The sequence below is a fragment of the Gadus macrocephalus genome, chromosome 15 (assembly GCF_031168955.1).
Source record: "Gadus macrocephalus chromosome 15, ASM3116895v1".
Lineage (NCBI taxonomy): Eukaryota > Metazoa > Chordata > Actinopteri > Gadiformes > Gadidae > Gadus > Gadus macrocephalus.
This window is the reverse complement of record NC_082396.1, coordinates 7902776-7929699: the sequence shown is the minus strand read 5'-3', so window position 1 is coordinate 7929699 and position 26924 is coordinate 7902776. Positions and strand designations below refer to the sequence as shown.

At 46.1% G+C, this 26924-nt stretch overlaps 2 protein-coding genes across 6 annotated transcripts; both read right to left on the bottom strand.

Annotated features, from left to right (window-relative positions):
• Nucleotides 1-1406: 1406 nt before the first annotated feature.
• Nucleotides 1407-13631, bottom strand: zfand4 (zinc finger, AN1-type domain 4). Its single transcript, XM_060072861.1, is given in 11 exon segments — nt 1407-2591; nt 4920-5037; nt 6157-6211; nt 6457-6940; nt 6943-7703; nt 8037-8187; nt 8505-8697; nt 9690-9757; nt 10444-10519; nt 11938-12291; nt 13355-13631. Coding segments are annotated over 10 exon segments (2226 nt in total). The 5' UTR covers nt 12122-12291; nt 13355-13631; the 3' UTR covers nt 1407-2455.
• Nucleotides 13632-13967: 336 nt separating this feature from the next.
• Nucleotides 13968-26335, bottom strand: washc2c (WASH complex subunit 2C). 5 transcript variants are annotated; one of them, XM_060072845.1, is made up of 31 exons: nt 26176-26335; nt 25646-25789; nt 24985-25149; nt 24729-24797; nt 24338-24511; nt 24078-24171; nt 23926-23987; nt 23763-23813; nt 23564-23668; nt 23354-23438; nt 23166-23228; nt 22884-23017; nt 22720-22792; nt 22547-22600; nt 22264-22461; nt 21995-22164; nt 21727-21837; nt 21352-21453; nt 21152-21244; nt 20946-21047; nt 20373-20542; nt 19927-20038; nt 19075-19596; nt 18735-18863; nt 18457-18555; nt 17789-17875; nt 17522-17581; nt 16761-16991; nt 15162-15839; nt 14842-15016; nt 13968-14659 (listed from the first exon to the last, which is right to left on the bottom strand). In XM_060072845.1, the coding sequence occupies exons 2-31, from the start codon at nt 25787-25789 to the stop codon at nt 14514-14516; spliced, it is 4458 nt and encodes a 1485-aa protein (XP_059928828.1). In that variant the 5' UTR covers nt 26176-26335; the 3' UTR covers nt 13968-14513. The 5 variants fall into 5 exon arrangements, with proteins under 5 accessions (XP_059928828.1, XP_059928830.1, XP_059928829.1 ...); XM_060072847.1 differs by having other exon boundaries at nt 21152-21223; XM_060072846.1 differs by having other exon boundaries at nt 23564-23665.
• Nucleotides 26336-26924: the final 589 nt, after the last annotated feature.

Here is a 26924-nt window from a genome sequence, read left to right as displayed (position 1 = left end):
AAGAAATGTTTTAAATTGTCACTTTTGTTAAATAATCAAGATCATGAAGAATAATGTAGATAATGGGACGAAAAAAATCAGGGGGGAAAACAGAGATTTCCCTTTGCTTGGATCCGTTGATGTTTGCAAAGACACAAGACCTGAAGGTGTCCTGAAAGATTTGACCTGAACTTTGACATCCCTCAGGGTTTATTTTGAAACTACGGTAAAACATGTGATACATCCAAAATATCCTTTGGGAAGAAGTGATTCTTCAATATCAGCATACACTGGACAAACAATGGGTCTATTGATATCCGAAAGTTTGTTTTATTTTTTTGTGGGAGAGGTTGAGAGAGAGAGATCTTCATTCCTCTCTCTGTTGTGTGAATTTAAGCTGTCAGGTACAGGTAGCAGTTGTTGCTTTCGTTGCCTGGTCAGTGTAACACAGGAGTCAAACAGAATATATCTATAGATTTGAGTGACAGAGAAGGCCGTTATTCAAGTTATGTGGAAATGTAGCGCTATTGAAGAGAACCTTCTGTAGTCCATTTAAAAAATACATGAAGCCGAGGCAATGGGATTTGGTTGGGTTGCCAAAAGGAATTTTGGTGTCCTTTATACTCACCTTGAGTTGTTAATCCAAGAATACGTTGCTAGCAGAGTATAGAGCAAATTTTACTCTTAATCATCTCTGAAGCAATTCTATCCACCGTTGAATGAGCCTTTATAAAACAGAAATGATGCACACAATGGGAACAATTATTTTAAGTTGTTTTACCCCACAAAGGCATTTGAATGGTACGCATGGCATTTGTCTTCCCTGTTTAATCCTGTTCTCTATCAAAGCCAGATAGGGAGCAGAGACATTGAAATGCAACACTCGTATTGTTTAGTCAGAAAAATATTCAGTAACAGGAATAAAAATCAGTAGTCACTTGTCGGCGGTATAAAATGAAAAAGATGAGCATTCATGGAATCTGTCTCCACTAACCTTTCATGCAAAATAAGAAGCCATTTCCTAACTCTAGACGTGTAGCCTTTATTCCCTTTCCATGTGTCTACAACCAACGTAGCTTAAGAAACTCTGATCAATATGTCAGAAGTCCGTAAGGCCAGTCGTACACTTTATTAAAGCGCTCCTTCTCAGAAACCAAAGGGGTTGGGGGGGGGAAGGTGGGGAAGGGGTCAAACCTGAAGGCCGAGTCTGTCACCATTAAGAATAATGAACAGTAAGAGGCCTGTATTAGAGCGGAGCCATTTAATACAGCGAAAAAGAGACCCTACGTTTTGTAGCTACACTGATTCCTACAAGCTTGAACATTTTGACCCATACCCTCAGCCATGGCCTTTATAATTTATGTGAATCAATCAATCGATACTGACAGACACATACACGCGTTTAAATATAATCACTGAAAACCCTCCATGGAAACAAACTTAATTTATTAGATCAAACTTCTGTACTTACTGTAAATAGAACAGCACTTAGATTTTGCAACAAAAGCTGCACAATAATATTAATAAAACAAACAAATTACAAAAGATATTATGGCAACCACCTTTCTGAAGATACATAATAAATACCTAAATCTCATCCTCTCATCCAAGAATCGTCTTCCTTTTTAAATAAAAACACATTACAGCTGACATTCACAACTACATAGATTGCATAATTGCCATTTAAAAACGTATCTTCTTGATAAACAAGTACGCTGTGTTGAAGTGAAAGCCGGAAAAGCAAGTATGTGCTTACGCTTTTATGTGCCGATATAATAAAGAGGGGGAAAAGTAGATTGGATTATAAAATTCTTGATGAAATATAATATTAACACTTCATAACAGAGACAAACACGTAAATGTAGGAGCCTCCCCCACAATAAGGATAAATGGTTTGTATAAATATAATTCTAAAGTGCATCTCTCAAAGACTGCATGAAAAGTAATCCACAGTCCTAGTCAGAAAAATTGAAACAGTCCGAACAAACAATACCAGAAAAGGATATACACATCTACATATATGTATAAATATATATAGATGTATATAAAACACACACACACACACACAGATTGAACGTGCAATAGACATATTATTTTCCAAAACAAACTATATGTACATGCACACATCTGTTTTTGTTAAGGTGTTTTTTTTGCTACTGATGAAGTTCAGGAAGGGGAGAAAGTAAATAAGTTTCCTTTCACATCATTCACAAGTGATATCTACTAGTTCTGTGCCCTTAAGAATATTATTTGTAGTTTTCATACTTGGCTGATCAAAAAGACCACTTGTTTTCTCATTGACCTTTAAAGCAAACTTAGGTGATGTAAGCACAAGGCGGTGATCAAGTTCATTTTGTCCTCTCAATCTTTAAATCATCTTCAGATTAAACTCATTCTCCTTCCGTTGCGTTGGCGTCGTCACCTATGGGTTCGTTCCGGGCGGTGGACCGCGGCGTCGCCCCCCCTGTCTCTTGAGCTAGATCTTGGGCAGCTTGGGCGCGCTGACGAGGGGGTGGGTGTCCTGGAGGAAGCGGCGCCCCGCTCCCTTGTAGTCGTAGGTGCAGTCGTGGGCCTCGGCGTAGCGATGCGTCGCGCAGAAGTTGTTGCCGCACCTGAGACGGGACGCAAACGGCAAGTTCCATGCGTGTTATGTTCGGCTAGAGCTCTTGTGTAGGGAGCCAGGGGTTTGTTTCACCATGGTCTAAATGATCACGCTTCTTACACAGCTACTTAAAAAGGGCAATCAATGATTTGACACAAAATATAATTAGATGATACAGTTGCTGGAGAAGTGGGTCCGTAGCAACAGTTTGTTAATAATGGCAGTGTTCTGCTTCAGCAAAGCCATGAAACTAGTTTGGAACCAACCACGACAGGGCGAGCCTTCAGTGGTTCCTCATCACCACCGTGATTGATTTTCAACAATAACACTGCTCCGAGTGGTTTATCCCACTTACACCAGTCAGTTACCAACAATGTTCAGACGGGGGCTACTTCCATCTATAAACATCATGGTTTCTTATCGACTTTAAATCAGCTGAAAGGAAAATATTGTTCTGCGGTGCTTTGAGCGCGTTTTCTTTTGCAGGGTCAAGGAAAGGTCTTGTCGGTAGCTGAATTTCGAAGTTGCCGTTAATGTTGGATTTATATCAGCGCATTGAACTGTTAAAGGGAAGGGCAATCCCTTTCTTAAAGTGGGTAGGGGTAGCAAATCATTCTCCAGTATGGATGTGGGGGGAATCATACCCAGGATACCTTGCAGCTGGGGGTCAAACGCCCTAACCATCCACCTCAAGAGATCCGGCCTTGCGTACATACCCCTTTCATCCATAAACTTTGACCATGAGTCTCATAAAAAACAACAACAAGGAGAGGCGGATTCGAGTTACTTCGGCTCAAATTACTTTGCCTCGAGGTGGAGGAATCATGGAGGGATTCCCTCTTTACCACGCTCCATTAGGTACCAGTGTGATATTAAATACCATTTGCTGTGAAACTGGTAATCAGAGAGCTCGCTCTCTCTCTCTCTCTCTCTCTCTCTCTCTCTCTCTCTCTCTCTCTCTCTCTCTCTCTCTCTCTCTCTCTCTCTCTCTCTCTCTCTCTCTCTCTCTCTCTCTCTCTCTCTCTCTCTCTCTCTCTCTCTCTCTCTCTCTCTCTCTCTCTCTCTCTCTCTCTCTCTCTCTCTCTCTCTCTCTCTCTCTCTCTCTCTCTCTCTCTCTCTCTCTCTCGAAAAACAACAAAAGTATGCTCTGTCAATAATGACGCTGTGTGGCGCACCCCTCCTATAACGAGGTATCAGAGCCGCAGCACGGTTTCCATAGCATTCCATCACCAGGTAAACATAAGGACTTAAAGCAGATTGAAAACCAAAGGAACTTAGTCATATACAAAACACAGATCTTCATGTTGCTTTCTATTAAAGGAACATACCAACGCTCAGTTGGTACAGGATCTACATTGATAGAAGTCTTAGGCCGCGTTCACATCTAGCGTTTTTTTTAAATCTGCCAGCGCTTGATTTACATTATATTCCTATGGAGCAGAGCGTTTCTGGAAAAAGTCACGGCCTCTTTTTAACGCCTCTCCCAGCGTTTTTTTCTGCCATACGGAGGGTTGAAAAAAGTTCAACTTTCAGGAAGAAAGCGGCCGACGTCAGGCGTCTTTTGGGCAACTGACCAATCACAAGCGGAACATTGACACCTCGTCACGAAGGAAACTCTCAACTGTCAAAACAAGAAACAATGACAGACAAATCACTCGGGAAAGTGCCGTTGGAGCGATTAATAGTTTTAATTACAGAACATGTCGAGATCTACAACATGTCTAATGGGCTCTAGCCTGGATACGTAGTAGGCGAGTAACGTCGGGTCTAGAATGGATTCGTTGCTAGGCGATATAAAAAACGCTCTCGGCGCTTTTAGGGCAAAAAACGCTGCCAGCTTTTCTTTTTGTTTCTCAGAAAAATGCGGCGTTTTTTTGTGATTGTTGCGGCCAAAAATCCTTGATTATGCGGCACGTTTTCTTAAATAATGCGGTAAAATATGCGGCATATTTACGCAATTTTATGCGATGAAATTGCGGGAACTTGCAAAAAATGGGGGAACTTGAAAAATGCAGCTTTTCGATGACGTTAATGACGCGTAATTACGTCACTTCATAACGTTCCCATGGCAATAGGGGGAAATGGCTGCTCTTGTGTGAAGTAAACGCAACATTTTTCCACTTTCTGCTAAGATATATGTGACTTTTTCGCAACGAAAATGCGGGGATTATGAAATCATGCAAGCCCCGCATATTTTGCGCGGAAATCGGCAATTTATACGGTGAAAGTGCGGCATATTTGAAAAAATGCAGCCCCCGCATGAATATGCAGACTTTGGGTGATTATGCGTTGAATTATGCGATCGCATAATCAAGTTTTTATGGAGGCACTGAAATACCTGCACTCATAGCTGCTCGCCAGGCCAGTCTTCTTGCCACAGCGGAGGCAGTGCTTGGAGATCTTCTTCTTGCTGCCTACGGGGGCCTTGACTGGAGGTAGGTGGTATGTTGGAGTGCCTGATCGAAAAAGAGAAAAACAACAGCTTAATTAGCTTTCAGCAGCATGCGCACAATGGTCCATTGTGGAAACTAATAATTAAAAGGGTTAGTGTGCGGCCAAAAATCACAGACCTGTCATTTCTGCGTACACTCTCAGTGAGAAATATTCAGATCACGCATTTAAGAAAAAAAACAAAATATATGTTTTTCGGACAAGCAGCAGCCACCCGTGTCCGGCGTGATGTGTATGCGACACACACACACACACACACACACACACACACACACACACACACACACACACACACACACACACACACACACACACACACACACACACACACACACACACACACACACACACACACACTTTTAGTTTTAGACTGGTGTAAACGGCGCAGATAAATCTGCCAGTGGCTGTGATGAAGCTCTCTGCCGTCGGGTGGCGGGGCGTGAGATTGGATTTTGAGTTGTGTTTTCCCCACACGCTCGCTTTCAACCGCTACAACAACGGGCCCCGCACACACACACACACACACACAAGTTCTGCAGGAAGTTCTGCAGACCACCTGGGGAACTAGTTTGAGGAGAATCAGAGCGGGATTTATTATGCATGAGAAACCTAAGGCCAGGATGTGGACGAGATCCGTGGGTTTCTTTGAGACACAGAGCAGGGATCAGCGGGGGAACCATTTTTGTCATCGTCAGGTTTAGAAACTCACTGTCCCATGTACGAGGGAGGCAAGGGCCAATGAGGCCTGCACTATTAATATGATCTGGGATTTCTGTCAGGCAGACGCCAACGCACCAAGTGGTGGGGGTTGTTAACTTACCACTATATTGTCCAACTCAATAAAAAAAACGAAAAAAAATAGTGCGTGTGCGCGCGTGTGTTACAAAGAGGGGGAGGTAATCTGATTGGAACACACTCATGACAGAGACAAGCACGGATATGTAGGAGCCTTCCACCAAATAATGTGCGTGTTGACCCTTTTGCTAGCTTGTGAATACTATGACTCTGTATGCTCAACAGTGATTCTCTGTTCTCCATCACCGATACAACTAGGTATATGGAGCCAGTGGTTCATGACAGTAAACTGACGTTGGACGTCTTGATTGACGTTTGACTGGACTTACCGAGTCGCCGGATGGTCGTGGAAACCCCGCCTGCCGAGCCCACACCGTTGGATGCCTGAGTAATGACAACCACAGCAAACAGACAGCAGCCAACGAACACAGCAATTAGGGACCACTACAATTAAATACATAATCCCCATTTCCAATTGACTGAAATTGACCACACTGATAAGAGTGGCAGAAGAAAGAAAACAAACAGCCAAACAGCTTCATTTCTATGGATCAAACTGCAGCAAACCCCCATGCTACGGTCTGCAGTCCAGTCTGCTTGTATACAGGGCTGGGCGGGAGCAGGCTCACCATGTGCGTCGCGGCTCTGTGCATGGGGGAGATCTGTCTCAGAAGGTCATCCTGAAAGAGCTGTGCGCTGGCCGCCGCGGCAGGGGGCTTGGAGCCCGGGCCCACCTGTCTGGAGTTGGGAGGAAGGCCTGATGGACGCCTGTCCACCGGGCCCTGACCCGCCGCCTCGGCGCGGGCCCCGGAGGCCCTGGAGGCCGCCAGCGAAGCCAGGAGCTGGGAGTTGCTCAGCGTCCCCAGGGGCTCCTTGCAGGCGTGGTTGGCCAGCTTGGTGATGCCCCGGGCCGCCTCCTTGGAGAGGATCTCGGGCCTCTTGCCCGGCGTGTCCACCTTGATGCCCCGGAGGCGCAGCGGGCGGGGAGGGGGGCCGCCGGAGGAGCAGGACGGCTGGGGGGGCGGGGGGCTGCTGGGCTCCGTCGGGGCGGCCAGTTGTGCTTGAGGGTTGCAGTCGGAGTAGGAGCAGGAGGAGGAGGAGGGGGGGGGTGGGGGGAGGGGGAGGGGGAGCCGGTGAACTCAAAGGGCTGAGGCAGCGCCCTGTCCGGGGGGGCGGCCTTCGACGCGGCCGAAAGCCGCGGTGGGGACGGGCCGACGTGCACGGAGCTGCCGAGTGGCGTCCTCCTGTCGCCGGGCCCTAATGCCCAGGTGCTGAGCAGGGAGGGGCTGGGGGGAAGCTCCAGGGAGGGCCGTCCCCCTCCTCCTCCCCCTCCTCCTCCTCCTCCTCCTCCTCCTCCTCCTCCCCGGGCCTGGCTGGACATGTCCGACACGTGGCGCTCCGTCGGGCCCTCCGCGCCGGGCCGGCCTGCCTCCGGGCCGGCCTCGGGAGGCCGCGGCGTCCGGGCGGAGAGCGGGGGCAGCTGCGGGTACACGCAGTCCCGGGTCAGCCTGCTGCCGCCCACGTCCAGCCGGGACACCTTGGGCGGCGGGCGGATCCTGGCCGGCGGGGCGCCCGTCTCCCACGGCTCCTCCTCCTGCAGCATGTAGCAGGAGGAGGAGAACGGGGGCGGGGCCCGCCGGGCCAGCTGGGACAGGTGCAGCGAGGAGGAGGAGGAGGAGTGCTGCGCCGCGGGCGGGGACGGCCCGGCGGTCTCCCGGTCCCGGAGCGGAGGTAGGTGGGTGTGCGCGTGCCACGGGTGGTTGAGTTGGGGGAGCGCGCGGAAGAGGCGGTGGTGGTGGCGGGCGCTGGGCGGCCCCTGGGGACAGGGGCCGGGCAGGGGGCCGGCGGGGGGGTGTGGCTTCAGCTTGGCAGACTTCTGTTGGGAGGAGCGGGAGGGAGACGAGGAGAACGGGGAAAGAAGAAGCCATTTAAAAAAAAAAAATCACGATTCGTTGATCAGAATGAGGAACTCCCTCGTTGATCTCAACTGGCAAAAGTTGACCTCGACATTCAGCATTTACATAACTACTACTCCTACTGTGCAGGAATTCTATCATCCATGTATTTCCGATTTTAGCTTTTTGTTAAACGGATGCGTTCTTTATTCTTCTTTCCGTCCTGTGCTTCCCCCTCAAACACCTACCTTCCCCGTCTGGGGTTCTTAAAGCCCCTCTGATCCCATAGCGGGTCCTCTGCCGGAGCCTCCTACCTTCTTGCTGAGGTTCATGTCCTCCATCTTGGCCTTGAGCAGCTTCATCTTGCTCATGGTGATGGAGTTCTCCAGGTTCTGCTGGGCCACGGCGCCGCACTCCCCGTCCGCCTCGTCATCGCCGAACACGTGACACACTGAGCTGCTGGCGCTGGGCAACGACAACCACACACACGCACACGCAACTATCAGCCATCAAGTCATCTGACAATAATTCAAAGTGACTTGAGAGTGTTTTTCTTTGGTGTCTTGATCAAGGATTGGAGGCTGGGATTGTAACCCTACATACATCCATGAATACATGCAATAGTCCCTGGCAGTAGGAATAACATCAATAATTAATTTAATTTCTATAAAGCTTTACATCTCAGCTTTACATCATCTGTGTCTGCGTCTGTGTGTGTCTGTGTCTTTCTGTGTGTGTGTGTGTGTGTGTGTGTGTGTGTGTGTGAGAGAGTGTCGCCCTACCTCATGGACTCTGAGAGGGGTGTGAGGGTGCCGTCGCCCCGGTCCACCACGCGGAAGAAGTTGAGCTGGTCGCCCTCGCGGTACACCAGGAAGGTGACCTGCCTGGGGCCCGTGCCGCCCCGCGGCCCCCAGCCCTCCTCCCGGCTGCCCTCCATCAGCTCAGCCACCTCCTTCATGGGGTCCTCCATAGTCACTGACAGACAAAGAGTAGAAGAAAAGATAGAAGGAACGAACCAAATATGGATAAGAGGAAAGAGACAGAGAGACAGAGAGAGACCGAGAGAGACAGAGAGAGACCGAGAGAGAGAGAGAGAGAGAGACAAAGCGACAGAGAGAGACTCTCATTCACTTAAAATGAATGATTTATGAACAATTGCAGGCCTATTAACCTTTCTTTGAGTAGGGAGTCTATTATCTTGGGAGTACAAAATGCATAACACAGCTAAATATATAAATTCTTATCGAAAGTAGCCTGCTTGTGAAGGGCAGATTAACAGGCAAGTGAGTGACACGGTGTCATTTTTCCCTAAGGCGATGCCCTAGTTCGGAACTTCTTAACCACTTCCCTTTCCTGCGTGAACCTTGCAGAAGCTCATGAGACTGTTGGTGAACGATACTTTTTTTCCCGAGGCAGTCCTAACGCTATCTTTCAAGCAAACAGTACATTCCTTAAGCGTCAAATATCGTGGGCCCACAATTTCGCTCCACTACTCAGAATTAGCACGTCACACATTTATACAAATTCCTCAAGCATTCAATGCTTAACAACAAACAAAAACCTGAAGCCTAACTGAAAGAACAAAACATCTCTCAACCTGCAGGTGGTTATCCCACAAAGACATTGGCATTGCAATCAAACGACACATGTCACTTGCCTGTTTTGCACTAGACTGATGTGATGTGTAAGAGAGTAGCACAACCTTGGGGGAACAGCCTGGGCTGATTCATAGCTAAACCATGAGCTACATCCTGGGATGGCTAAAGGGAGTAGTGGCATCCCTATTTGCAGCTGTGACCTCAAGGACGGTCCCCTGCTTTATCACTGGAGTGTGCACTGCCCACTGTTTAGGGCTCACTGTAGCACCTTAAATCACCTTAAGTTACGATGTCAATTCAGTTCAAAGAATTTCCACCACGAGGGTCAGTGTTTGCATGTGAACATACTGACCGCCACGGTTTATTTACCTCTGCGGGTGTTAATGGGTCCACCCCTCATCGCCAAGACCAGCTTCAGTGTGCAGCCCTCTGCAATGCTGAAAACCATGAGAGACGGTTGATGGAGAGCTGGAAAAAACCATATCGCCTTACTACCTCCCACTGTCCTCACCACAACGACCCCCCCCCCCTCCCCTTACACGAGCACCTTCCACCATGTGTGTATTCACATCAAAAAGGAAAAGGAAAAGAGGACGGGGATTGACAGCCGGTAAAGCAGACCTTGCTGGGATACAGTGCCTTACATCTACAGTGGGAGAGAGATGGGGGAGTGGATTCTTATCTACAATTAAAATGCATTTGAAGGATGTAGAGGAAGGAAACGTGGGCCCACTACAGGGACTTCTGCTACCGCTAAATGAACCGTGTTTTTGGAAACAGAAACGCTGACTGATCTGGATTGTTCTTGAGAGAATTCAAAACAAGTCGCAATTATAATGCCACCCGCGTCTTGCCAGTGAAAGCCAAGAATTTGCATCTCTTAGGTTGGGCGCTCACGGGATGAGCAATCTTTTAAAGTGCTAATATACTACTTCTGCTTATCCAGTGAAACCTGCGTTATTCTGCTTGACTGAAATTGTGACACTTTCAGAACACACAGAAAGCAATGCCAAAACAAGTAATTTATTGTGTTAAAACAATTGCCATCCTCTTTTTAAAAAAGACTTTGTACACAGCTCGGAAGGAACACATACAAGGAGGCTCAGGGAAGAACAGGCTTTACCCATAGTCGTGCAGACAGTAGTCGTCATCCAGCTCCAGATTGTTCCAGATAAGGTGTTGCTGGGCAACAGGGATGCCTTGAGAGACACACAGAGTAAAATAAGAGGAGAGAAACAAATAAAGAGATGTGGCCATCGAGGGAGGAGAGGCTGGTTCTAAAGACCAGTCATAACACAAACCACGGATGATGAGACAAGAAGGAAAACTCTTCACTGCCCCCTATAGGAACACATTATGTTAAAAACGCCAAGGTTATTCCAATAACCACAGGGAAAAACTGTCAGAGTTAGTGGTAAAAAACTATTTAATTAGGCTGCAGGATGATTAAAGGTCGTCACCATGTAGGCAATTACTACTTAGATTTTCAATGTAGATACAAGACTGCATATCCAATGGATCTCACTGATTTCGCTTGCATCAGCATATGAATATAAAGTCCATCACTGTTTTGATTGTTTTTTAGTTTTGTCCTGTTTTTGTTTTATTTATTTCTTATTGCTTATGTTTATTTATTTATTTATTTATCTTTTTCCACAATGTCTTGTTTTTTAAAAAATTGTATGATGACTATATGCTCTGTAAGGTGACCTTGGGTGTTTTGAAAGGCGCCTCTAAATTAAATGTATTATTATTATTATTATTATTATTATTATCAATCTAAACCTTTATATTCAAATCTAAAATAAAGATATAGTCATAAAAAACACAAAACAAGCTTAAAACCATCTGCTTTACAGCCAAGCTGTTGCTTGGAAAGAGCGAGCGGCTCTCTCTCTCCCACCAGGGCTGACCTCGCCTGACCTCCATGTGGGAGGGGAGCCAGCGCTTGTGAGTGAGCAGCAGCCCCTCCATTGTGGAGCGTAATGCCACACACACACACACACACACACACACACACACACACACACACACACACACACACACACACACACACACACACACACACACACACACACACACACACACACACACACACACACACACACACACACACACACACACACACAATCTTAATGTGAATCGAGGAGATTTGTAAAAAGGATTCAGACAAAGCCCCATAGTTAGTTCAATAGCTTCCCTGGATATCTACCGGAAGGGATTCGAGAACTACAAAAGGGAGGAACTCAAACAAGGAACGGCCAGCGGACTGTCAAATTAGGTGAAGTTCAACCTCTTCCAATCTGATGAACAGATAATGACATCAAGGCAAGGCAAGTTTAACTTAGCTGAGAAAATTTCATAAATTTTGGGGACATTTTTGGACATCATATTTAAATATGGTGCATGACTACGATTCAACCCACCCACATAATTTTATTCAGAATAAAATTAGATTGGATGCGAGATTGTTTGGACTTGAATGTGCTGAATAAAATTGTTTATGAGTCACGACGTGCCACGGCAGTGAGCGTGGTTTGGAGGTTCACCGCTAGTCATTTGGGCCCACAGCAGACAGAAGGGCAGAGTGAAGAACCACTCGTGGTCACCGTCGTACCTTCCAGCCTCTGGATTTTAGACTTGACCGAGAGGACTGCCTCGAACGGGGACACTCGCAGCTCGAAGCAGGTGCCCGTCAGCGTCTCTATGAAGAGCTCCATGGTCTCGTAGATGGGGAGCTTGTACTGGAACGGTCCCGGGCTGTGGTCATCGTAGAACGGCGGCTCCTTTCTGTCTGCCATCTTGTCTGGAGCTGGGTGGGGGGTGGGGGGGGGGGGGGCGCTGGGGAAGAGGGGAAAAGGGGTCTTTAGGGAGAAGGGTGAGCTGGCAGGCTGGCCCAAAAGGACGGGGACAGGAACAGGTGGTGCTGGCTGGCCTGGATGTGGTCACGCATCATGTAGGATGACCACAGCTGTATTAAAAAGATTTAAATACACCTTCAGTTTCTGGAATGTGTTGATGAATAGCTGGCTTTCTATGTGCATGTCTGTTCAATTAAAAGAGCAGATTTGCTTCTGATGCACGTTTAATTGCTTCAGATGAATCAAATCCCAATTTTAAAACAGCACACACCACATTCCTAATGCAATTCTTGGACTCCAATGCCCCTGGCAGTAACATGATGTGTTTTTGGCAATCAGATATGAATCGGATTTCACCAAAGCACAAACAAATCAATGTACAAAGGGGGTCCTAGTGTCAGTGTAATTCAGTCACATTTAACAATGAGTTCTTTGGAGGCTACAACATTTCTATCAATATAACAATGGTCAAAATGTGCAAACTCAGCACAAAGATAATCCAATTAATGAGCCCGGTAGAAACACCCAGGAGATGGATTGGGAACATCTCTAGATTTGGCTATTTTTGGATGTATGGATGGATGATGGATCTCCTTAACACAATAACTTGAGGGACTTTGCGAGTCGAATTACGCATGGCCTTTTGATATACCAAGCCAAAGCAACCGATTGGAGAAAAAAAATTGACAAGGGGAAAGAAGGGACGCCACATTGAAGAGGGTCACCACATTGAAAAGGGTCACCTGTAATGTGCTGTTGGTGACGACAGTTAATATGCCACTATAGTCTGCTACAGGCCCTTGTTTTTAGCCATAACTCAAAGCAGGAAAGGTTGTTAAAGCAGAACAAACACCAACAAAAACTGAAGACACCTAGTACATCTTTTAAGTAACAAACATGAAACAGTTTGCAGTGATTCGCACATTTGATATTGATAGACGCTTTCCACCCCGACCACAGGAGTGCAAGGTCAGGTCGGAGCAGTGTTGTATCGCTTAGTTAGGATGGTCCTCTCTAGTTAGCAAGCATCTTAGAAGAAACAAAGCAACAAACGCTAGCACAAAGCAATAACCAAGCAACTTGTTTTTTACACGATAACGTCAGAAAGCAGCGACGACTGGACCTACTAACGTTACCATGTTAACAAACAACCCAAACAATGGCTAACGTTACCTTTTTTCGATGGCTAGCTAGCCTGACTTGTTAGCGAGGTCCCTGCTCCGGATCCCCTGTTCAGATTATGGGGTTAGGTGATGCATAAACCACTCCGCCATTTATTTGGAATTCGCACAGAAAAACGGCGAATGAATATTGTTGGAGAAGGAATCATCGCGGTGTTCTGGACAGTGCCATCGCACCTGTCGTGCTAGGACGCTGAAAAAAACCTTGGCGACATCTTTCGATTGACAACAAAGACACAGTGCAACGTCATCTGGAGGGGGTTCCAGGTGTCCAATCAGCAGGCAGAAAACTAATTTTCACCCTTGGGAAATACATAATAGTATTCTTTTGTAAATGCAGGATATGAATACTGTGATATTAGATTACCACCACATATCGATGTGTAGATATCAATTACATTTAAAAGTAACCAGGCTCGAACACCAGATCAAATACAGTTTGCTTCACTGTGTGAAGCTAGGCCTGATATACTAAATGAGGAGTCATCACTCTTTTAGTGTAATACATTTGGACAATTAGTCAAAGATCACTCAATTGATACTGGAATGCATTGTTCCAGTATTTATTTGAAGAGTACAAAAAAAAGAAGAAATAATCACACACATTTCAGGTAGCATAAAATACGTTTCTTTAGTTAAAACAAATCAAATTGTTTCACAATGAAAGTTAAGAAATAGGCATATTTCGAAATAATAAAAACACTGGCGAGAAGCAAGTGGCGTGAAGTAAACACATTGATGACAACCATGAAATTGCACAAACTAAATGACTTGGAATCTCAACATGGCAAAGCCAAATGAAACAAAGGTTTGTTGAACAATGGTTTACTGTTACTTTCTGCAATGAGGCAAAGCATTCAGTATGCTTGTAAAGTGCTATGTATATTACATAAAGTGAATCGTTTTTCCATAGTTGTTACATACATTGCTATGCTTCTGAGATGATTTTAAAATGCTTGTTGGACGTTGATTGGAATCACTTGTGTTAGCTCCTTTATTATCCCTCCAAAAATAAGCCACGATATTTCATATAAATAGTCTATTAACAGTGTTGTCGTTCGAACTCTGCTTCCTTAACCTTAATTGTCTTCCAAAATAGTGACTTTCAAATTGTACAAATGTACTGCACGGAATCAAGTAAAAGAAGCTCTTCAGTTCCCGCCGAAAGCGTTTAGCGGATCATCAAATATGTTTGCAGACTCTGCCGGCACACTATTGTCCTGGGTTGGTTTGCTTTTCTTGGATTTAGGAGGAGCCTTCTTCACTGGTTTTACTTTGTTTGAAGAGAAAATATCGTCTGTGGAGGAAAAAAAAAAAAGTTGTGTTATTATGACAACCATGAATAAAAATGGTTTTAGGTAAATTCGTGCAGTTCCCGTTTAAACGTGCCAGTTCAAAACAGATCGATCGTTGGGCGTCGCAGAGTAATTTGGAACCTATCACACATCAGAATTTTTTTTTTGTTTCCAATTGGCTTACCCATATCATCGTCAAATATCGATTTGGTGTCCATCTTCTTCTTGGGCTTATCTTTCGGTCCGGAACTCATCGTCAAATCAGCAAAAATGTCAACATTGTCATCAAATAGGCTGGCCTCCATCGTCTTCTCTTTGTGCTTCTTGTGACCAGCTTTAGGCAGAGTGGTTTCGTTGTCCTATGAAGAAATAACACCAAAGACAAAGAAATGGAATGCTAATCAGATAAAATCCTTAACGCGCTTTCCACAATCTACAAACTACCTCTTCCAAGTTGTAATCGATATATGAATTTTCATTACGAATTGCAAACAACCGCTGTACCTGAAATCTATCCAGTTTGGCAGGGCTGGAGGGGGTCCTGCTGTCTGAGGTTGAACTCGGGGTGGAGCCAGTGCTCATTCCAAAGATATCCTCGTCATCGTCGCCATCCTCATCAGCGTCTTCCATGAAGGACGGCGCCTGTGCTTTCTTCGCCCTCGGCTTCACCTTTTGGAACAGGTCACTGGTCGCCTGCTGGTCGAAAATAGACACGGGGGCGGGCCCCCCGGCAGGAGACGGGTCCGGGGCCTTCTTGGTGATGCTGGGGGCGGGAGGCGCGCTGCTTTTGCTGACCGCGGCCGAGCCGAACAGGTCCTCGTCGGAGGAGGACAGCATAGGCTGGGCGTCGCCGCTGACCTCACTGGAGTCCGTCTCCCCGGGGTGGGTGGACACGGGCAGCGAGAGGACAGAGGGTCTGGTGAGGGACTCCGTGAAGGACAGCTGGGAGGGCGAGGGCGTGGGGAACGCACTGGTTCCGCTGGGTTTAGGCAGCATGGGGCGGGGCGTGCGGAGGTTGGGCTTTGGGCCCGTGGTTGGGAAGCCCAGAGCGGACGTGGTGGGGTTGAGCCGGGGGTTCGGCTCCACTGCGCTGTCCTCTAGGTCAGAGACAGAGCGCTGGACAGACTGCTGCCTGGCCGCCCGAGACTGGGGCCTGCGCTGGCCCGAGCCTTTGACACGACTCTGCAGGAGGAGATGGTTCAACGCCTCATTAGGTCGGGTAAGGGTATCGGCATAGATAAGCAGTTTACTGTATTCACATTCCAAGACAGGGTTAACTCTATTCAAGCTAGGTGAGGCCAATTCTCCCTACATCCCGAACAGGCAATCAAAAAAATAAAAGCAGGTGTCTGTGATTGTCACAGGCCTATTATAAGCCCATGCAATCAATTACATTTATGGCATTGAATTTAATTTGGCCAAAATTAAATTATGAAATGGCCCACCTGACTGACTACCTAGAGCAATCTGCCCATGCACTGATTGTGAATAACAATTTTTTTTTTCTACGCCGAGTCATTCACAAGGCTAGGCAGGCTAGGCACACCTATTGCAATAGCTAGCGAGCTAGTCATGAATCTTTGGGGAGGGGCTTTGGAGGGAGGCAGAGTATTTTTTCAGTTGAATACTTTCAAAATCTAGCTTGCTTGGGATAGGTTATTTTAAATGACCTTTGCATGATTTAAGATTAGAGAAGTAGTTGAAATGACTGAAATTCACTTTACAGGATAGGTTGAATGCATTCATTTAAAAAACCCATTAAGACATTCCCATTTGGTTTATTTAATTTACATTAGAAATTAAGTGTCCCAATAGGAGGATCAGCCCCTCACAATAGCGAGTGGTTCACACCAGAGAATACGTTCAATGCATTAACATAAGAGAAAGGGTTAACCTAATTAAATGAGAGAATATTCAAGAGAGTACTCAGTAACACAAAACATTCAAGTATGAAACATTTCAAACCAAATTAATCTGCAGAGGGTCATTGAACAGATGACTACTTGAGATGCTGACTACTTGAGATGCTGACCTGGACTCGGCTCTAGATTAGTTACGTTACCTTCCCTTCCCCCCCAGCCCCCCATCCTCACAGCAACACACCTTGTTTGTGCTCGGCAGCGGAGCGACCTGGAGGGGGCTCTCGAAGCTCACCCCCTGCTCCATGCCCGAGTGGGTGGACCCCAGGGGCGTGGTGACGGGGCTGGGGCTCAGGCTGGAGCTGGAGACCCCAGAGGAGGAGCCCGGGGGCGTTCCCGGGAGAGCGCCCACAGCCCCGGGGATACGGGGGGGCGCACCGGGGAGCATTGCCTTGGGGTTGATCACAAGGTTGGCCTGGGTGGGCAGAAAAAAGGAAGGAATACCCTGGTGAGTGCTGTTGCATCGGGAGTATGGATATACTTAGGAACATATCCAAAAAAAATTTAATATGGATATGTTTTTCCAAGTTGGTTACACACTACATGCATGTATGCAGACCTAGAGCTTATCCCATTGTGCAACTACAGTACTGGTTTAGTTTTAAATGGAATCAAGGGAAGTGAAAGAGAAATAAGAGGAAGGGTGAGGTTGAAGCCAACAAAAAAAGTCCACAGTTCCCCATAGAAATGTTGGCAGGAAATGACTGGAAAGGTTGAGCCGAATACATGCTCTCAGTCTGGCACAGAGCGATCAGGGTCATGCCACCGATTGATAATAATACAGTTGTATTTTTTCAGTAGGCAGAAACAGTTTCAAATGAAGTCCAAGAAACCTTACTGAGAAACAGACAAGTAGGAATGTGAAACGTCTTTTTCCAGAAGAAATTTAGGGAAAGGAAAAAGGGAAAAAGTATGGTTGGTAAAAAAAAAAAAAACTAAAATTACTTGTAGTTTTCCGATCCTTGACAAGTGATCTTTGGCCTTTACAGGGCTTGCTGCTGTCCTCTGTAAAGTTGCATGAAAACACAATGCATTTTGTCTTTCGGTTCATTCCTCTCATTTGGGATCCGTGCAGTGGTCATCACGGCATACAAAAACATTTGGAATAAATACAAAGAAACTGATAAGAAAAAAACTTTTAACATAAAGTCTGTGGTAAATAAATCCTGTGATACTGGATTGAGTAGGGACTGAACCAAACCATGACTTTACCTCGCTGTCCGGTGTGGAAGCAGCGCTGATGCCTTTCCATGACGGCGTGGGCTCCTGTTTGGGTTTGCTGGGTTTCTTCGCTATTTTCTAGATATTGAAAAATATACAGTTTATTGTTCTCCCTTTTGAGGAACCAATGTAGCGGTGTCATTATAGTGATATTTGTACGTATTTGAAGCACATAAGCTGCCCCCACATAGCCACTAGGAAGCAGGATCGAACACACAAGCTGGATTACCCCCACATAGCCACAAGGGAGCAGGATCAAACATACAGGCGGTAATATCTACCCCAGCCACAGAAGGCAGCATCTTTAAGACAGACGCGGAAGCCGCAGCTAAGACAAATGCCACGCCCACCATAGGCCACGCCTACTTGGTCCATTTGCAGCGCCCGGAGCCAGAGGAGGTCAGAGAATCATAGGCGCCCCGCAGAGAGCCTCGGGCCTAAGCCCGGGGCTCGAAGTAGCTCTCGATATTTCTCTCTACAAGTGTTAGATACAATTCCCTCCCTTTTGCTTCATAGTTACCATACCGGAATACTTTAACAATAAAGTGAGTTAAAAGCGACCCATTTCAAACTACTTTCAACAAGAGCACGACAATGTGCATATTCACGGGAAACACATGAATCAACAGAGATTGCAACCGCTTTAGGAATCTCATTACCGGATGAGGAGGCTTGGGCTTAGCGGAGCTGAAGAGGTCATCGTCGTCGTCTGCGAACAGGCTCGGCACGTCTGTCTTCACGGAGCTCGGCTTCGCGCTCTGAAAACACACACACGTACTGTATCTTAGCACACACACACAAAGGCACTGTGCCTTTCATTGACACCTTCAGATTGCAAGGATATCCCATGTGTTTTAAGTAATGCGTGAACAGAGCAGATGCTCACACACAGAAGATTCCCTACACACAGAACAGACGCACACACATGTGGACTGACCACGGTTTTCCCTGAGGTGGCAAACAGGTCAACATCAGGGTCGTTGTCCTTCTGCTGCGTGTCGCTGAACAGCAGCTCCTCATCCTGGAACACACCTGTGCTCTTTGTGCGTTGCTGTTCCCTTGCAGGCTACACACACACACACACACACACACACACACACACACACACACACACACACACACACACACACACACACACACACACACACACACACACACACACACACACACACACACACACACACACACACACAGTAAGAACTCATTCTTACTTGATGTATTTTTTATATTCCCAGATCGAATCATAATGGTTAATGTATACTGTCTCGGGAACACACCTGTTTTGTGTTTGTAGTGATGGGTGGGCGGACTACGGCACCGGAAACATTCCAATCGCTGTCCTCTTCTTCACCGTCGTCGTCGTTATCATCCCCATCAAAAATACTGACAGGGTTGGCTTTTGTCTTCTCCGTGGTCTCCTCCTCCTCCTCCTCCTCCTCCTCCTCCTCCTCCTCTCCTACATCCGGAGGCGGCAGGCGATCCTCAGTAAGGACGTCTCCCTCAGCTCCTTCTCTGTGCCTGCTGGCCATGATGTCGATGCCCCCGAAGAGGCTGACAGCCCCCGCAGGCTTCTGTTTCCTGGGCTCTCGATCGCTGGCTGGCAGAGAGGAGGAGATTGTGGAGGAGGTGGAAGAGGAGGAGGAGGAGGAGGGGGGGGGCTGCCGATCGGGGACCTCCCCATCGCAGGTGTCCGCCGGAGGCTTGGCCTTCTCGACCACGCTCCCTGAGGCAGGAACCTCCTTGCGGGGCTCCTGGTCGAACAGGGACGGGGCTGGGGCCTTGGGGGCCACAACAGGGGCCTGACAGGAGAGATTGGGAGGGGCATGATGAAGAGAGAGCGAGAAAGACGATCATGCTGCAATCATGAAGATTGCAGCAACACATTATTTTTCAAAATGAAATACAACTAGACCTGTGTGGACCAAAGACAGGGCAAGGGTGCCTTTCGACTGTTGGACGTTACGTACTGGGTTTGATCGCCGAGGTCCACAGTCTACCTGCAGGCATCCTTGAGCCAGATGCCTAGCCCCTACCAGCTCCTTAATGACGTGCATCTTCAAATTCAATGCAAGTCCCTTTGGATTGGGGCTTCTGCTAACTTAAGAATGACTGAGAGTAGGTGGACTCACTTTAGTGGCTGATGCTTTAGCACTGGAGCCAACGGCAGGTTTGGAGCCAAAGAGGAATCCTTGGTCTTCGTCGTCTTCAAATAATAACGCCACCCTCTGAGACTTCAATGGACTGGATCCCAAAAAACAACAACTATGAGCAGAGCGATTGGACACGGGGATTGCTGTAACATATCTTATAGCTTTTTATTCTAGTCTTTTAAAAAACAGTGAAAAAATTCCACTCTTGCACTCATTTACCAGTTTGACAGTTTGACTGTACTTCCTTAAAACAGGAAGTACATTGCGTGTCTTTGTTGATGTGAACAGGGTCACACCACCACACGTCCGTGGTTGTCTCTACCAAGGCACATACCAAAACGGAACCCAGTGCTTATTTTGAACAGAGGGACAATGAACAAAAGCCATGACCTTGTTTTTACGGATGAGGAGAAAGTAAAAACCACCTGGATGTATTGGCAGTGGCGAAAAGGTCTTCGTCCTCGTCATCGAACAGGCTGCCGTTGGGAGGGGCTCTAGCGCTGGGCAGGTTGGACGGGGCGCTTACACTGGCCTTCATCCCCCCCGTCTTGGTCTCCGTCCTCCCTGTGCCGGGCTGAGAACCCAACCACTGGTCCTGTCATTCACAAATTGACCCAATAACAGACATGGTTTCCTGTTACTCACTAAGGAAATCACCTTTTTTCATGCATCTATAGAAGGTCAATAATGACTACTTTAAAAAATGGACAATTTTTAGCTCGATTTTATTAACACTTTTAGTTCACCTTTTGTTATCACTTAATTTGTTTGACGTTATACTGTGACACCCTTAGTTCCCCCACGGAATAACAAGCTTCATCTTATCTCATCTGATTTAGAAAATTAAACCCACTTAAAATAGGATCCTGCCCCTTTCTGACCTCAATGTTCCACACAGAACCTTATCGGTCCCTCGATCCATTCAAAGTGCTGTGAATAAGGTGCATTCAACCGCTCTTGGCTCTCGGCGTTGGCTCAGAGTTCAAGGGTTCTCGTACCTCGTCATCACTGAAGAGGGACAGCGTCTTCTGGGGCTGGGGTGTGGTGGCTTTAGCTTGGCTTGGCTTTGGCTTGGATTTAGCCACCGATGCAAACAGATCCTGACAGGGGAAGAACAGGGTCACGTTGACAGACACACGTGTAAAAGTAAAACAAAATAGACGGGAGAAGGGAGATAGAAGATATGATTGTGACAAATAATCACCTCCTCTTCCTCGTCATCAAACAAGGACACTGGGGCCTTGGGCTGTTGTGCAGACCCGGGCTTGGACTGGTTCTTAGAGGGGGTTGGAAAGACCTTAAAGAAATAAGCAAAGAATTATAAAAATAAATCATATAGGTCATACATCCACTGATCCTACTTATTGATGATCTTGATCCCCTATAAAGGCTCTCGAACCATACCTGCGTATCTTCGTCGTCCGAAAAGAGACCTCTAGCCTGGGGTATCTGCGTCTGGTTACCAGGTGTGGTATGGCTTACAGGAGTCTCTACAGGAGGACCATTCTGAAACAACACGGAAAGGTTCGTGATCCTGTGATGCTGCTGGAAAACAGAGGTTCAATAGTACTAGCACAATTGCGTGTTTTCTACTCATTGTGGATACTAGCTTGACTTCTTGCAAAAACTCTGATGTGATTTAACAATTTCTTTGACTTAAGAGTAAACAATTATAAAGTTCCATCCGATTGGAACTGGTTTAAAAAAAAAAAAAAACAGTTCCAAGGTGAATAGCCTGGGAGCCAAAGACGGCAGGACGTGTACTGTGTGTATTCACACCTCCTCCGATTTCTCAGAGCCTTCGCTGGTCGATGCTCGCCGTCTTCTCAAACTCTCCGTCATCAGGCTCTTAGTTCCGGGGCCAAAGATGGAAATAGCCCCAGCAGGCACCTGAACAGAAAGAAAACCAATAACCATTACCATATAATCTCCTCACTGGAGACTACAGAGCCACAGAGCGCACACGGTCAACAAAGCATGCCATGGTTGTGCACCAAACATAATCATTCTAAATAATATTTACACACGCATGTGCGTGCGTTTTCACCTTTTTCTCAGGGGGTTTAGCCCCTTCCTCCATGACTTCCTTTTTGTTGAGCACCGGCGGTTGGACTGCTGACTTCTCACTGAAGATATCCCCCTCATCCTCCTCATCGTCACCTCCGTCTCCCAAGAAGAGATCCGCCACCTTCTTCGTTTTGGATTTTCCCCTTTCAGCTAGGGGGGAAAGGGACATTGCAGTATTCAGTGGAAGTGGATATCGTCAAATGCACCAAGAGGGACACATACTGTAAAGACACGGTCACACCCTCTCACCGGAGATGGACGTTTTCACGCTTCTCCCACTGAAGAAGTCCTCTTCCTCCTCGTCGTCAAACAGTCCACCACCGATTCCACTGGCTCTCACGGGGGGCTGCTTGGGAGATGGGTGGGCTTTGGGTTTCCCATGGGTGGCGTTCTCCTTGCCCTCCACTGGAGCAGTGCTGTTCCCTGAGCCAAACAGGCCGTTATCAGCTAGGAGAAGGAGTACAAGACTTTGTTTAGCTGCATTTCCCATACGAACACATGCACACCTTTACGAACACATGCACACCTTTACCTGGGAATACTGAAACAGCACCTGCAGGTGTCTTCTTCTCAGACTTCACAGATTCTAAGTAGATTAAAGTAAAGCAGAATAAAATGTCCACACACACACGACTGAGCATTAATGAGGCCCACTATGCAGACGAGATCATGTTATAAATAAATATAAATTAAAGCCTGCCTTACCGGCCATGTGAGCGGCGCTCTTGGCTTTATCTTCCGACGCAGTACGTTTAGGCGTGTCGCCGAAAAGATCCCCCTGAACGACACACAACAGGGGCGGTCCAAACTGGGTTAGCTGTCGGCCATGATCTATGAGGATGTTTTAGCCTCAAAAAGGTAGACCCTACCTCGTCATCGTCGTCAAACAGCCCCCTCCCGCCACTGAAGAGGCCACCTCCACCACCAAATGGAGAGAACTCTTCCTCCTCCATCCTGGGAGGCTGGAACATGTCATCGCTCTCCTGTCTGACGACTGCAGCAGCTGCAGTGTTGAGAAAATCCACAACTCCTTAAAAACAACCCCCTGGACTTCAGAGAAAACTACAATGACCATGAAGGTGGAGCATGTCACATGTATACACACATGAGCATAGGTGATGGGAACAGGGGATGGTAAATGAGTTCCCTACCGGGTGACTTTTCCGCTTGGGCCACTTTCTTGCTTTTAGCTCTCTTCTTGGAAGATGCCAATGCTACATGATGTGGAATACATGAGAAAATGGTATAATAGAAACAGACGTGTGTGTGTGTGTGTGTATGCATGGATCAGGCGATGGTCAAGAACTGGACACATATTGGAAATGGGTAGAAGTCTTACAGGTGCGTTCTTCCTCCCCTTTGCTGACTGGATCCCCTTTGATTCGGGCTGCCAACTCATCCACAAAAGAGGTAGAGCTTGCAATCTAAATTAGAGTAAATAAGCCACAGAAAACTCAAAAGCTCACAAAAGAACATGATTTAAAAAAAGTACTCAAATGGCCAACAGCGGTTATTGTTGTCAAGCAAATAAATATCAGCGATTACATACCTTTCTCTCATTTTCATCTTCATACTCCTCCTCCTTGTCGGATTCTCCAAATATGTCAGAATCCTCATCCTCTTCGTCTTCCTCGTAACTCAACACTGAAGACTTCTGAACAAGAAGGGTTCACGGTTCAACATGATTCATAACGTTAACAGACTGCAGAAGAAGAAGCCATGTTTGGTCGAAGTGAAAGCTAGCTCACCTTGTTAATACTGCCGCGACCCTCCGCTTCCTCAAACTCTTCATCCGACTGCTGTCAGTTTCAACACACACACACACACACACACACACACACACAGTTTTTGTATACAGTTTCCATGTTTTGGTTTGAGGTTACAGGAGCATTATGGGGAATTGTCTCTTACAACTTCTCCTTTGCCGTCTTCACTTTCGATGACGCTGTCTCGATCGCTGTCGATTGACATCTCTGGAATGGGAGAGAACCATGACAAATGTATGAGAACAAAGCGCACCTTCCATTGCAGACATTAAGCAATGTAAACTGAGGTTGTGTTACCGTCACTGGAGAGGTCGCCAAGTCCAACATCATCCTGCTCCATGAAGGCTTGTGAGCCGATCAAATATGGCAGAGGCCTGTCCACATACAGATCCTTAGAGTAGAGAGAACCACGTTTTAGATGTATATTCCATGTACGTGTATGCGGTACGTGTATGCGTACGTGTATGCGGTACGTGTATGCGGTACGTGTGTGCGGTACGTGTGTGCGGTACGTGTGTGCGGTACGTGTGTGCGGTACGTGTGTGCGTTATGGGCACCTTGGGCTCCAGTATAGCCTCCACTCTGTCCATGGCCTCCTCATCCTCAGAGTCAGAGTTCCCTGCTTTGATGTCCAGCTGCTCAAAAGCAGAGTCCAGGACGCGCAGACCATAATTCACAGCTTCCTGCATCTTGGGAATTAGCTCGGCTTCTTTTTGCTCTCGAGTCTTCTCCTGATGACACACACACACACACACACACACACACACACACACACACACACACACACACACACACACACACACACACACACACACACACACACACACACACACACACACACACACACACACACACACGTTATATGTATTAAAGGCGGAAGCATGCTCAAATAATGAAGGACCCTGAATATTTTATACAGAAACAAGGACGATAAGGAAGGCTTTGTACCTTTTCCGGGTGCTTCACAGCATTCTCCACCTTTGCGATGGGTTCCTCCACCTCTTCATCATATACTCTCTGATACAGATAAAAAATTTCAATTTATATATTATATAAGGATCACAAACCATCTCTTCTTTCAAATTGTAGGGCACTCGGATACTACCAAAGTAACCAATACACAAAAATCTGCCAAAATAATATGAAACATACACATCTAAAACATTTAGAAAGTGGCAAACTAATAAATAAAATGATACATTACATTTTCTATGAACTGTGTGTTTGACAGCATGAGGAAGTCATTGAAGACTGAGTGCAGGCAGCTGTCTGTGGCTTTAGTGTCTCGCATCAATCCATCTAGCTGCTTCTCAATGTCGTGAGTCTTTGACAGCATTCTCTGGGAAAAGTCTTGTAGGAACAGGAATAGCTGTGAAAAAACAATTATTTGTATCATTAGTCACAGCTCCAGCACGTTGGCCATTTTATTAGGTAACTACTCCTACAGCAGAGCAGATAACACATATACGGTGACTCCACTAGTAAGAAGGTAACACTTTATTAATCTGCGAAGGAACATTCAGTTGTTATTACGGTAAAAAGAACTGTGAATCGAACCTTATACAATACATATAGTACAATAATAATGATTATTAATGCACTGCAAGAAAATGATGACTGGAGGGCACGATACTATAGTATAGTATTTGACACACAGCCCACATATCCAGCGTTCGGTCCACACTGCAGTCTAACTGTAGGCATCCATGAGCCTGTCATTGACATGCACCTTAATGTCACCTTACTGAACTCTATGTCAGTCACTTTAGATAAAAGTTTTGACTTAATAGTAAATTACGAGAAGAAATTAAGAAACTAACTAAGTGCATTTGATGAATCTGTTAAAGGGGTATGTTTTGACTTACCCCTGAATCCGCTGCTAGAGACCAATTGGCACTGGCTTGGCGCATCTCCCCAAGAGTCCACGGTCTCTCCCAAACTTGGTTGTCTTTCCCCAGATGGTTACTTAGGCTCGGGACGCATGCCCCTCCACCGGGAAAGTCGCTCATCTGTAATAAATTACGACGTCGAAGTCAACCACTTGGGTAAACATTTAGCTTCAATCAACATGAGTCAACAGGTTTGATTTACTCATTTATTGGACGAGTGAAGCAAGCTAGTCAAGTTGTTTGTATACTAATGCTACATTGATCTGGCTCCCGAAGTTACACAATATCTATTGGGCATATGATACATGTAAATCGAAAGGCATTCTAGCTTTGATTGAACGTTATTGACAACAATACAACCGATGTAGCTTGTCTGGTTAGGTAAGGTTAGAAAGACTTGCCAGCTAGCCCAGCTAACGAGCTAATAGAGTAACAAACTACAGCACAGCTAATGCCTAAGAATGCATGCCATATGCCAAGATCTTGAGCGGTTATATATATATTACCTTGAGCGTTTCGGGTTATTCACGAGGTAATTTGTGATCAGAAAGAACGTAAAATGAAATCGATTATGCTAAAATTTGGCCTTTTCCTCATTGGTCTTCTGACAGATCGGCCATGTTCTGTCTGCAGACAGTCACCTGACCTGCATAACGTTGCCTAGCTACCAGAGAGGGGCGGAGCAGAGTTCCCACCAATGAGCTTCAAAGCCCCCCATCAAGACAAAGACGGAATTATATTCTTAGTTTTTCACAATTTCTTAGACTATTTTTTTCAAACTGAATTTGATTTTAATTGTATTGTAATTTGAACGTGTGATTTGATGCTGAGTCAATTAAACTATTACTAAAAGTAATGCCGTCAAAAAAAAGACGCGATTTTATTGCTCTTAGACTCTGTCTTTGTGATATGGGTTAGATATTTTACTGATATTTTACTCATCTTACTTGATCTTTGCTCTGACCAAAATGTAAATTTTTTAATTCGATTTAATTGTATTTTAATTGTAACGTGTGATTTGATACTGAGTCAATCAAAAGAATATTAAAAATTATGCCGGTTTATTGTTTATGAAAGCATACTTCCTATTATATTTATTGAGTATGATTTATCTGAAGCCTCCCTTACTTTTGAATAATAGTGATGAGATCCCGTCTAACAGAAATAGGCCTATCAGTTATTGAAGGGTAGAAGTGGAAGGGTTAGGCCAGTAACCTGTCACCTGATTCATGGTTACCGGGTTCTTTTAGACAAA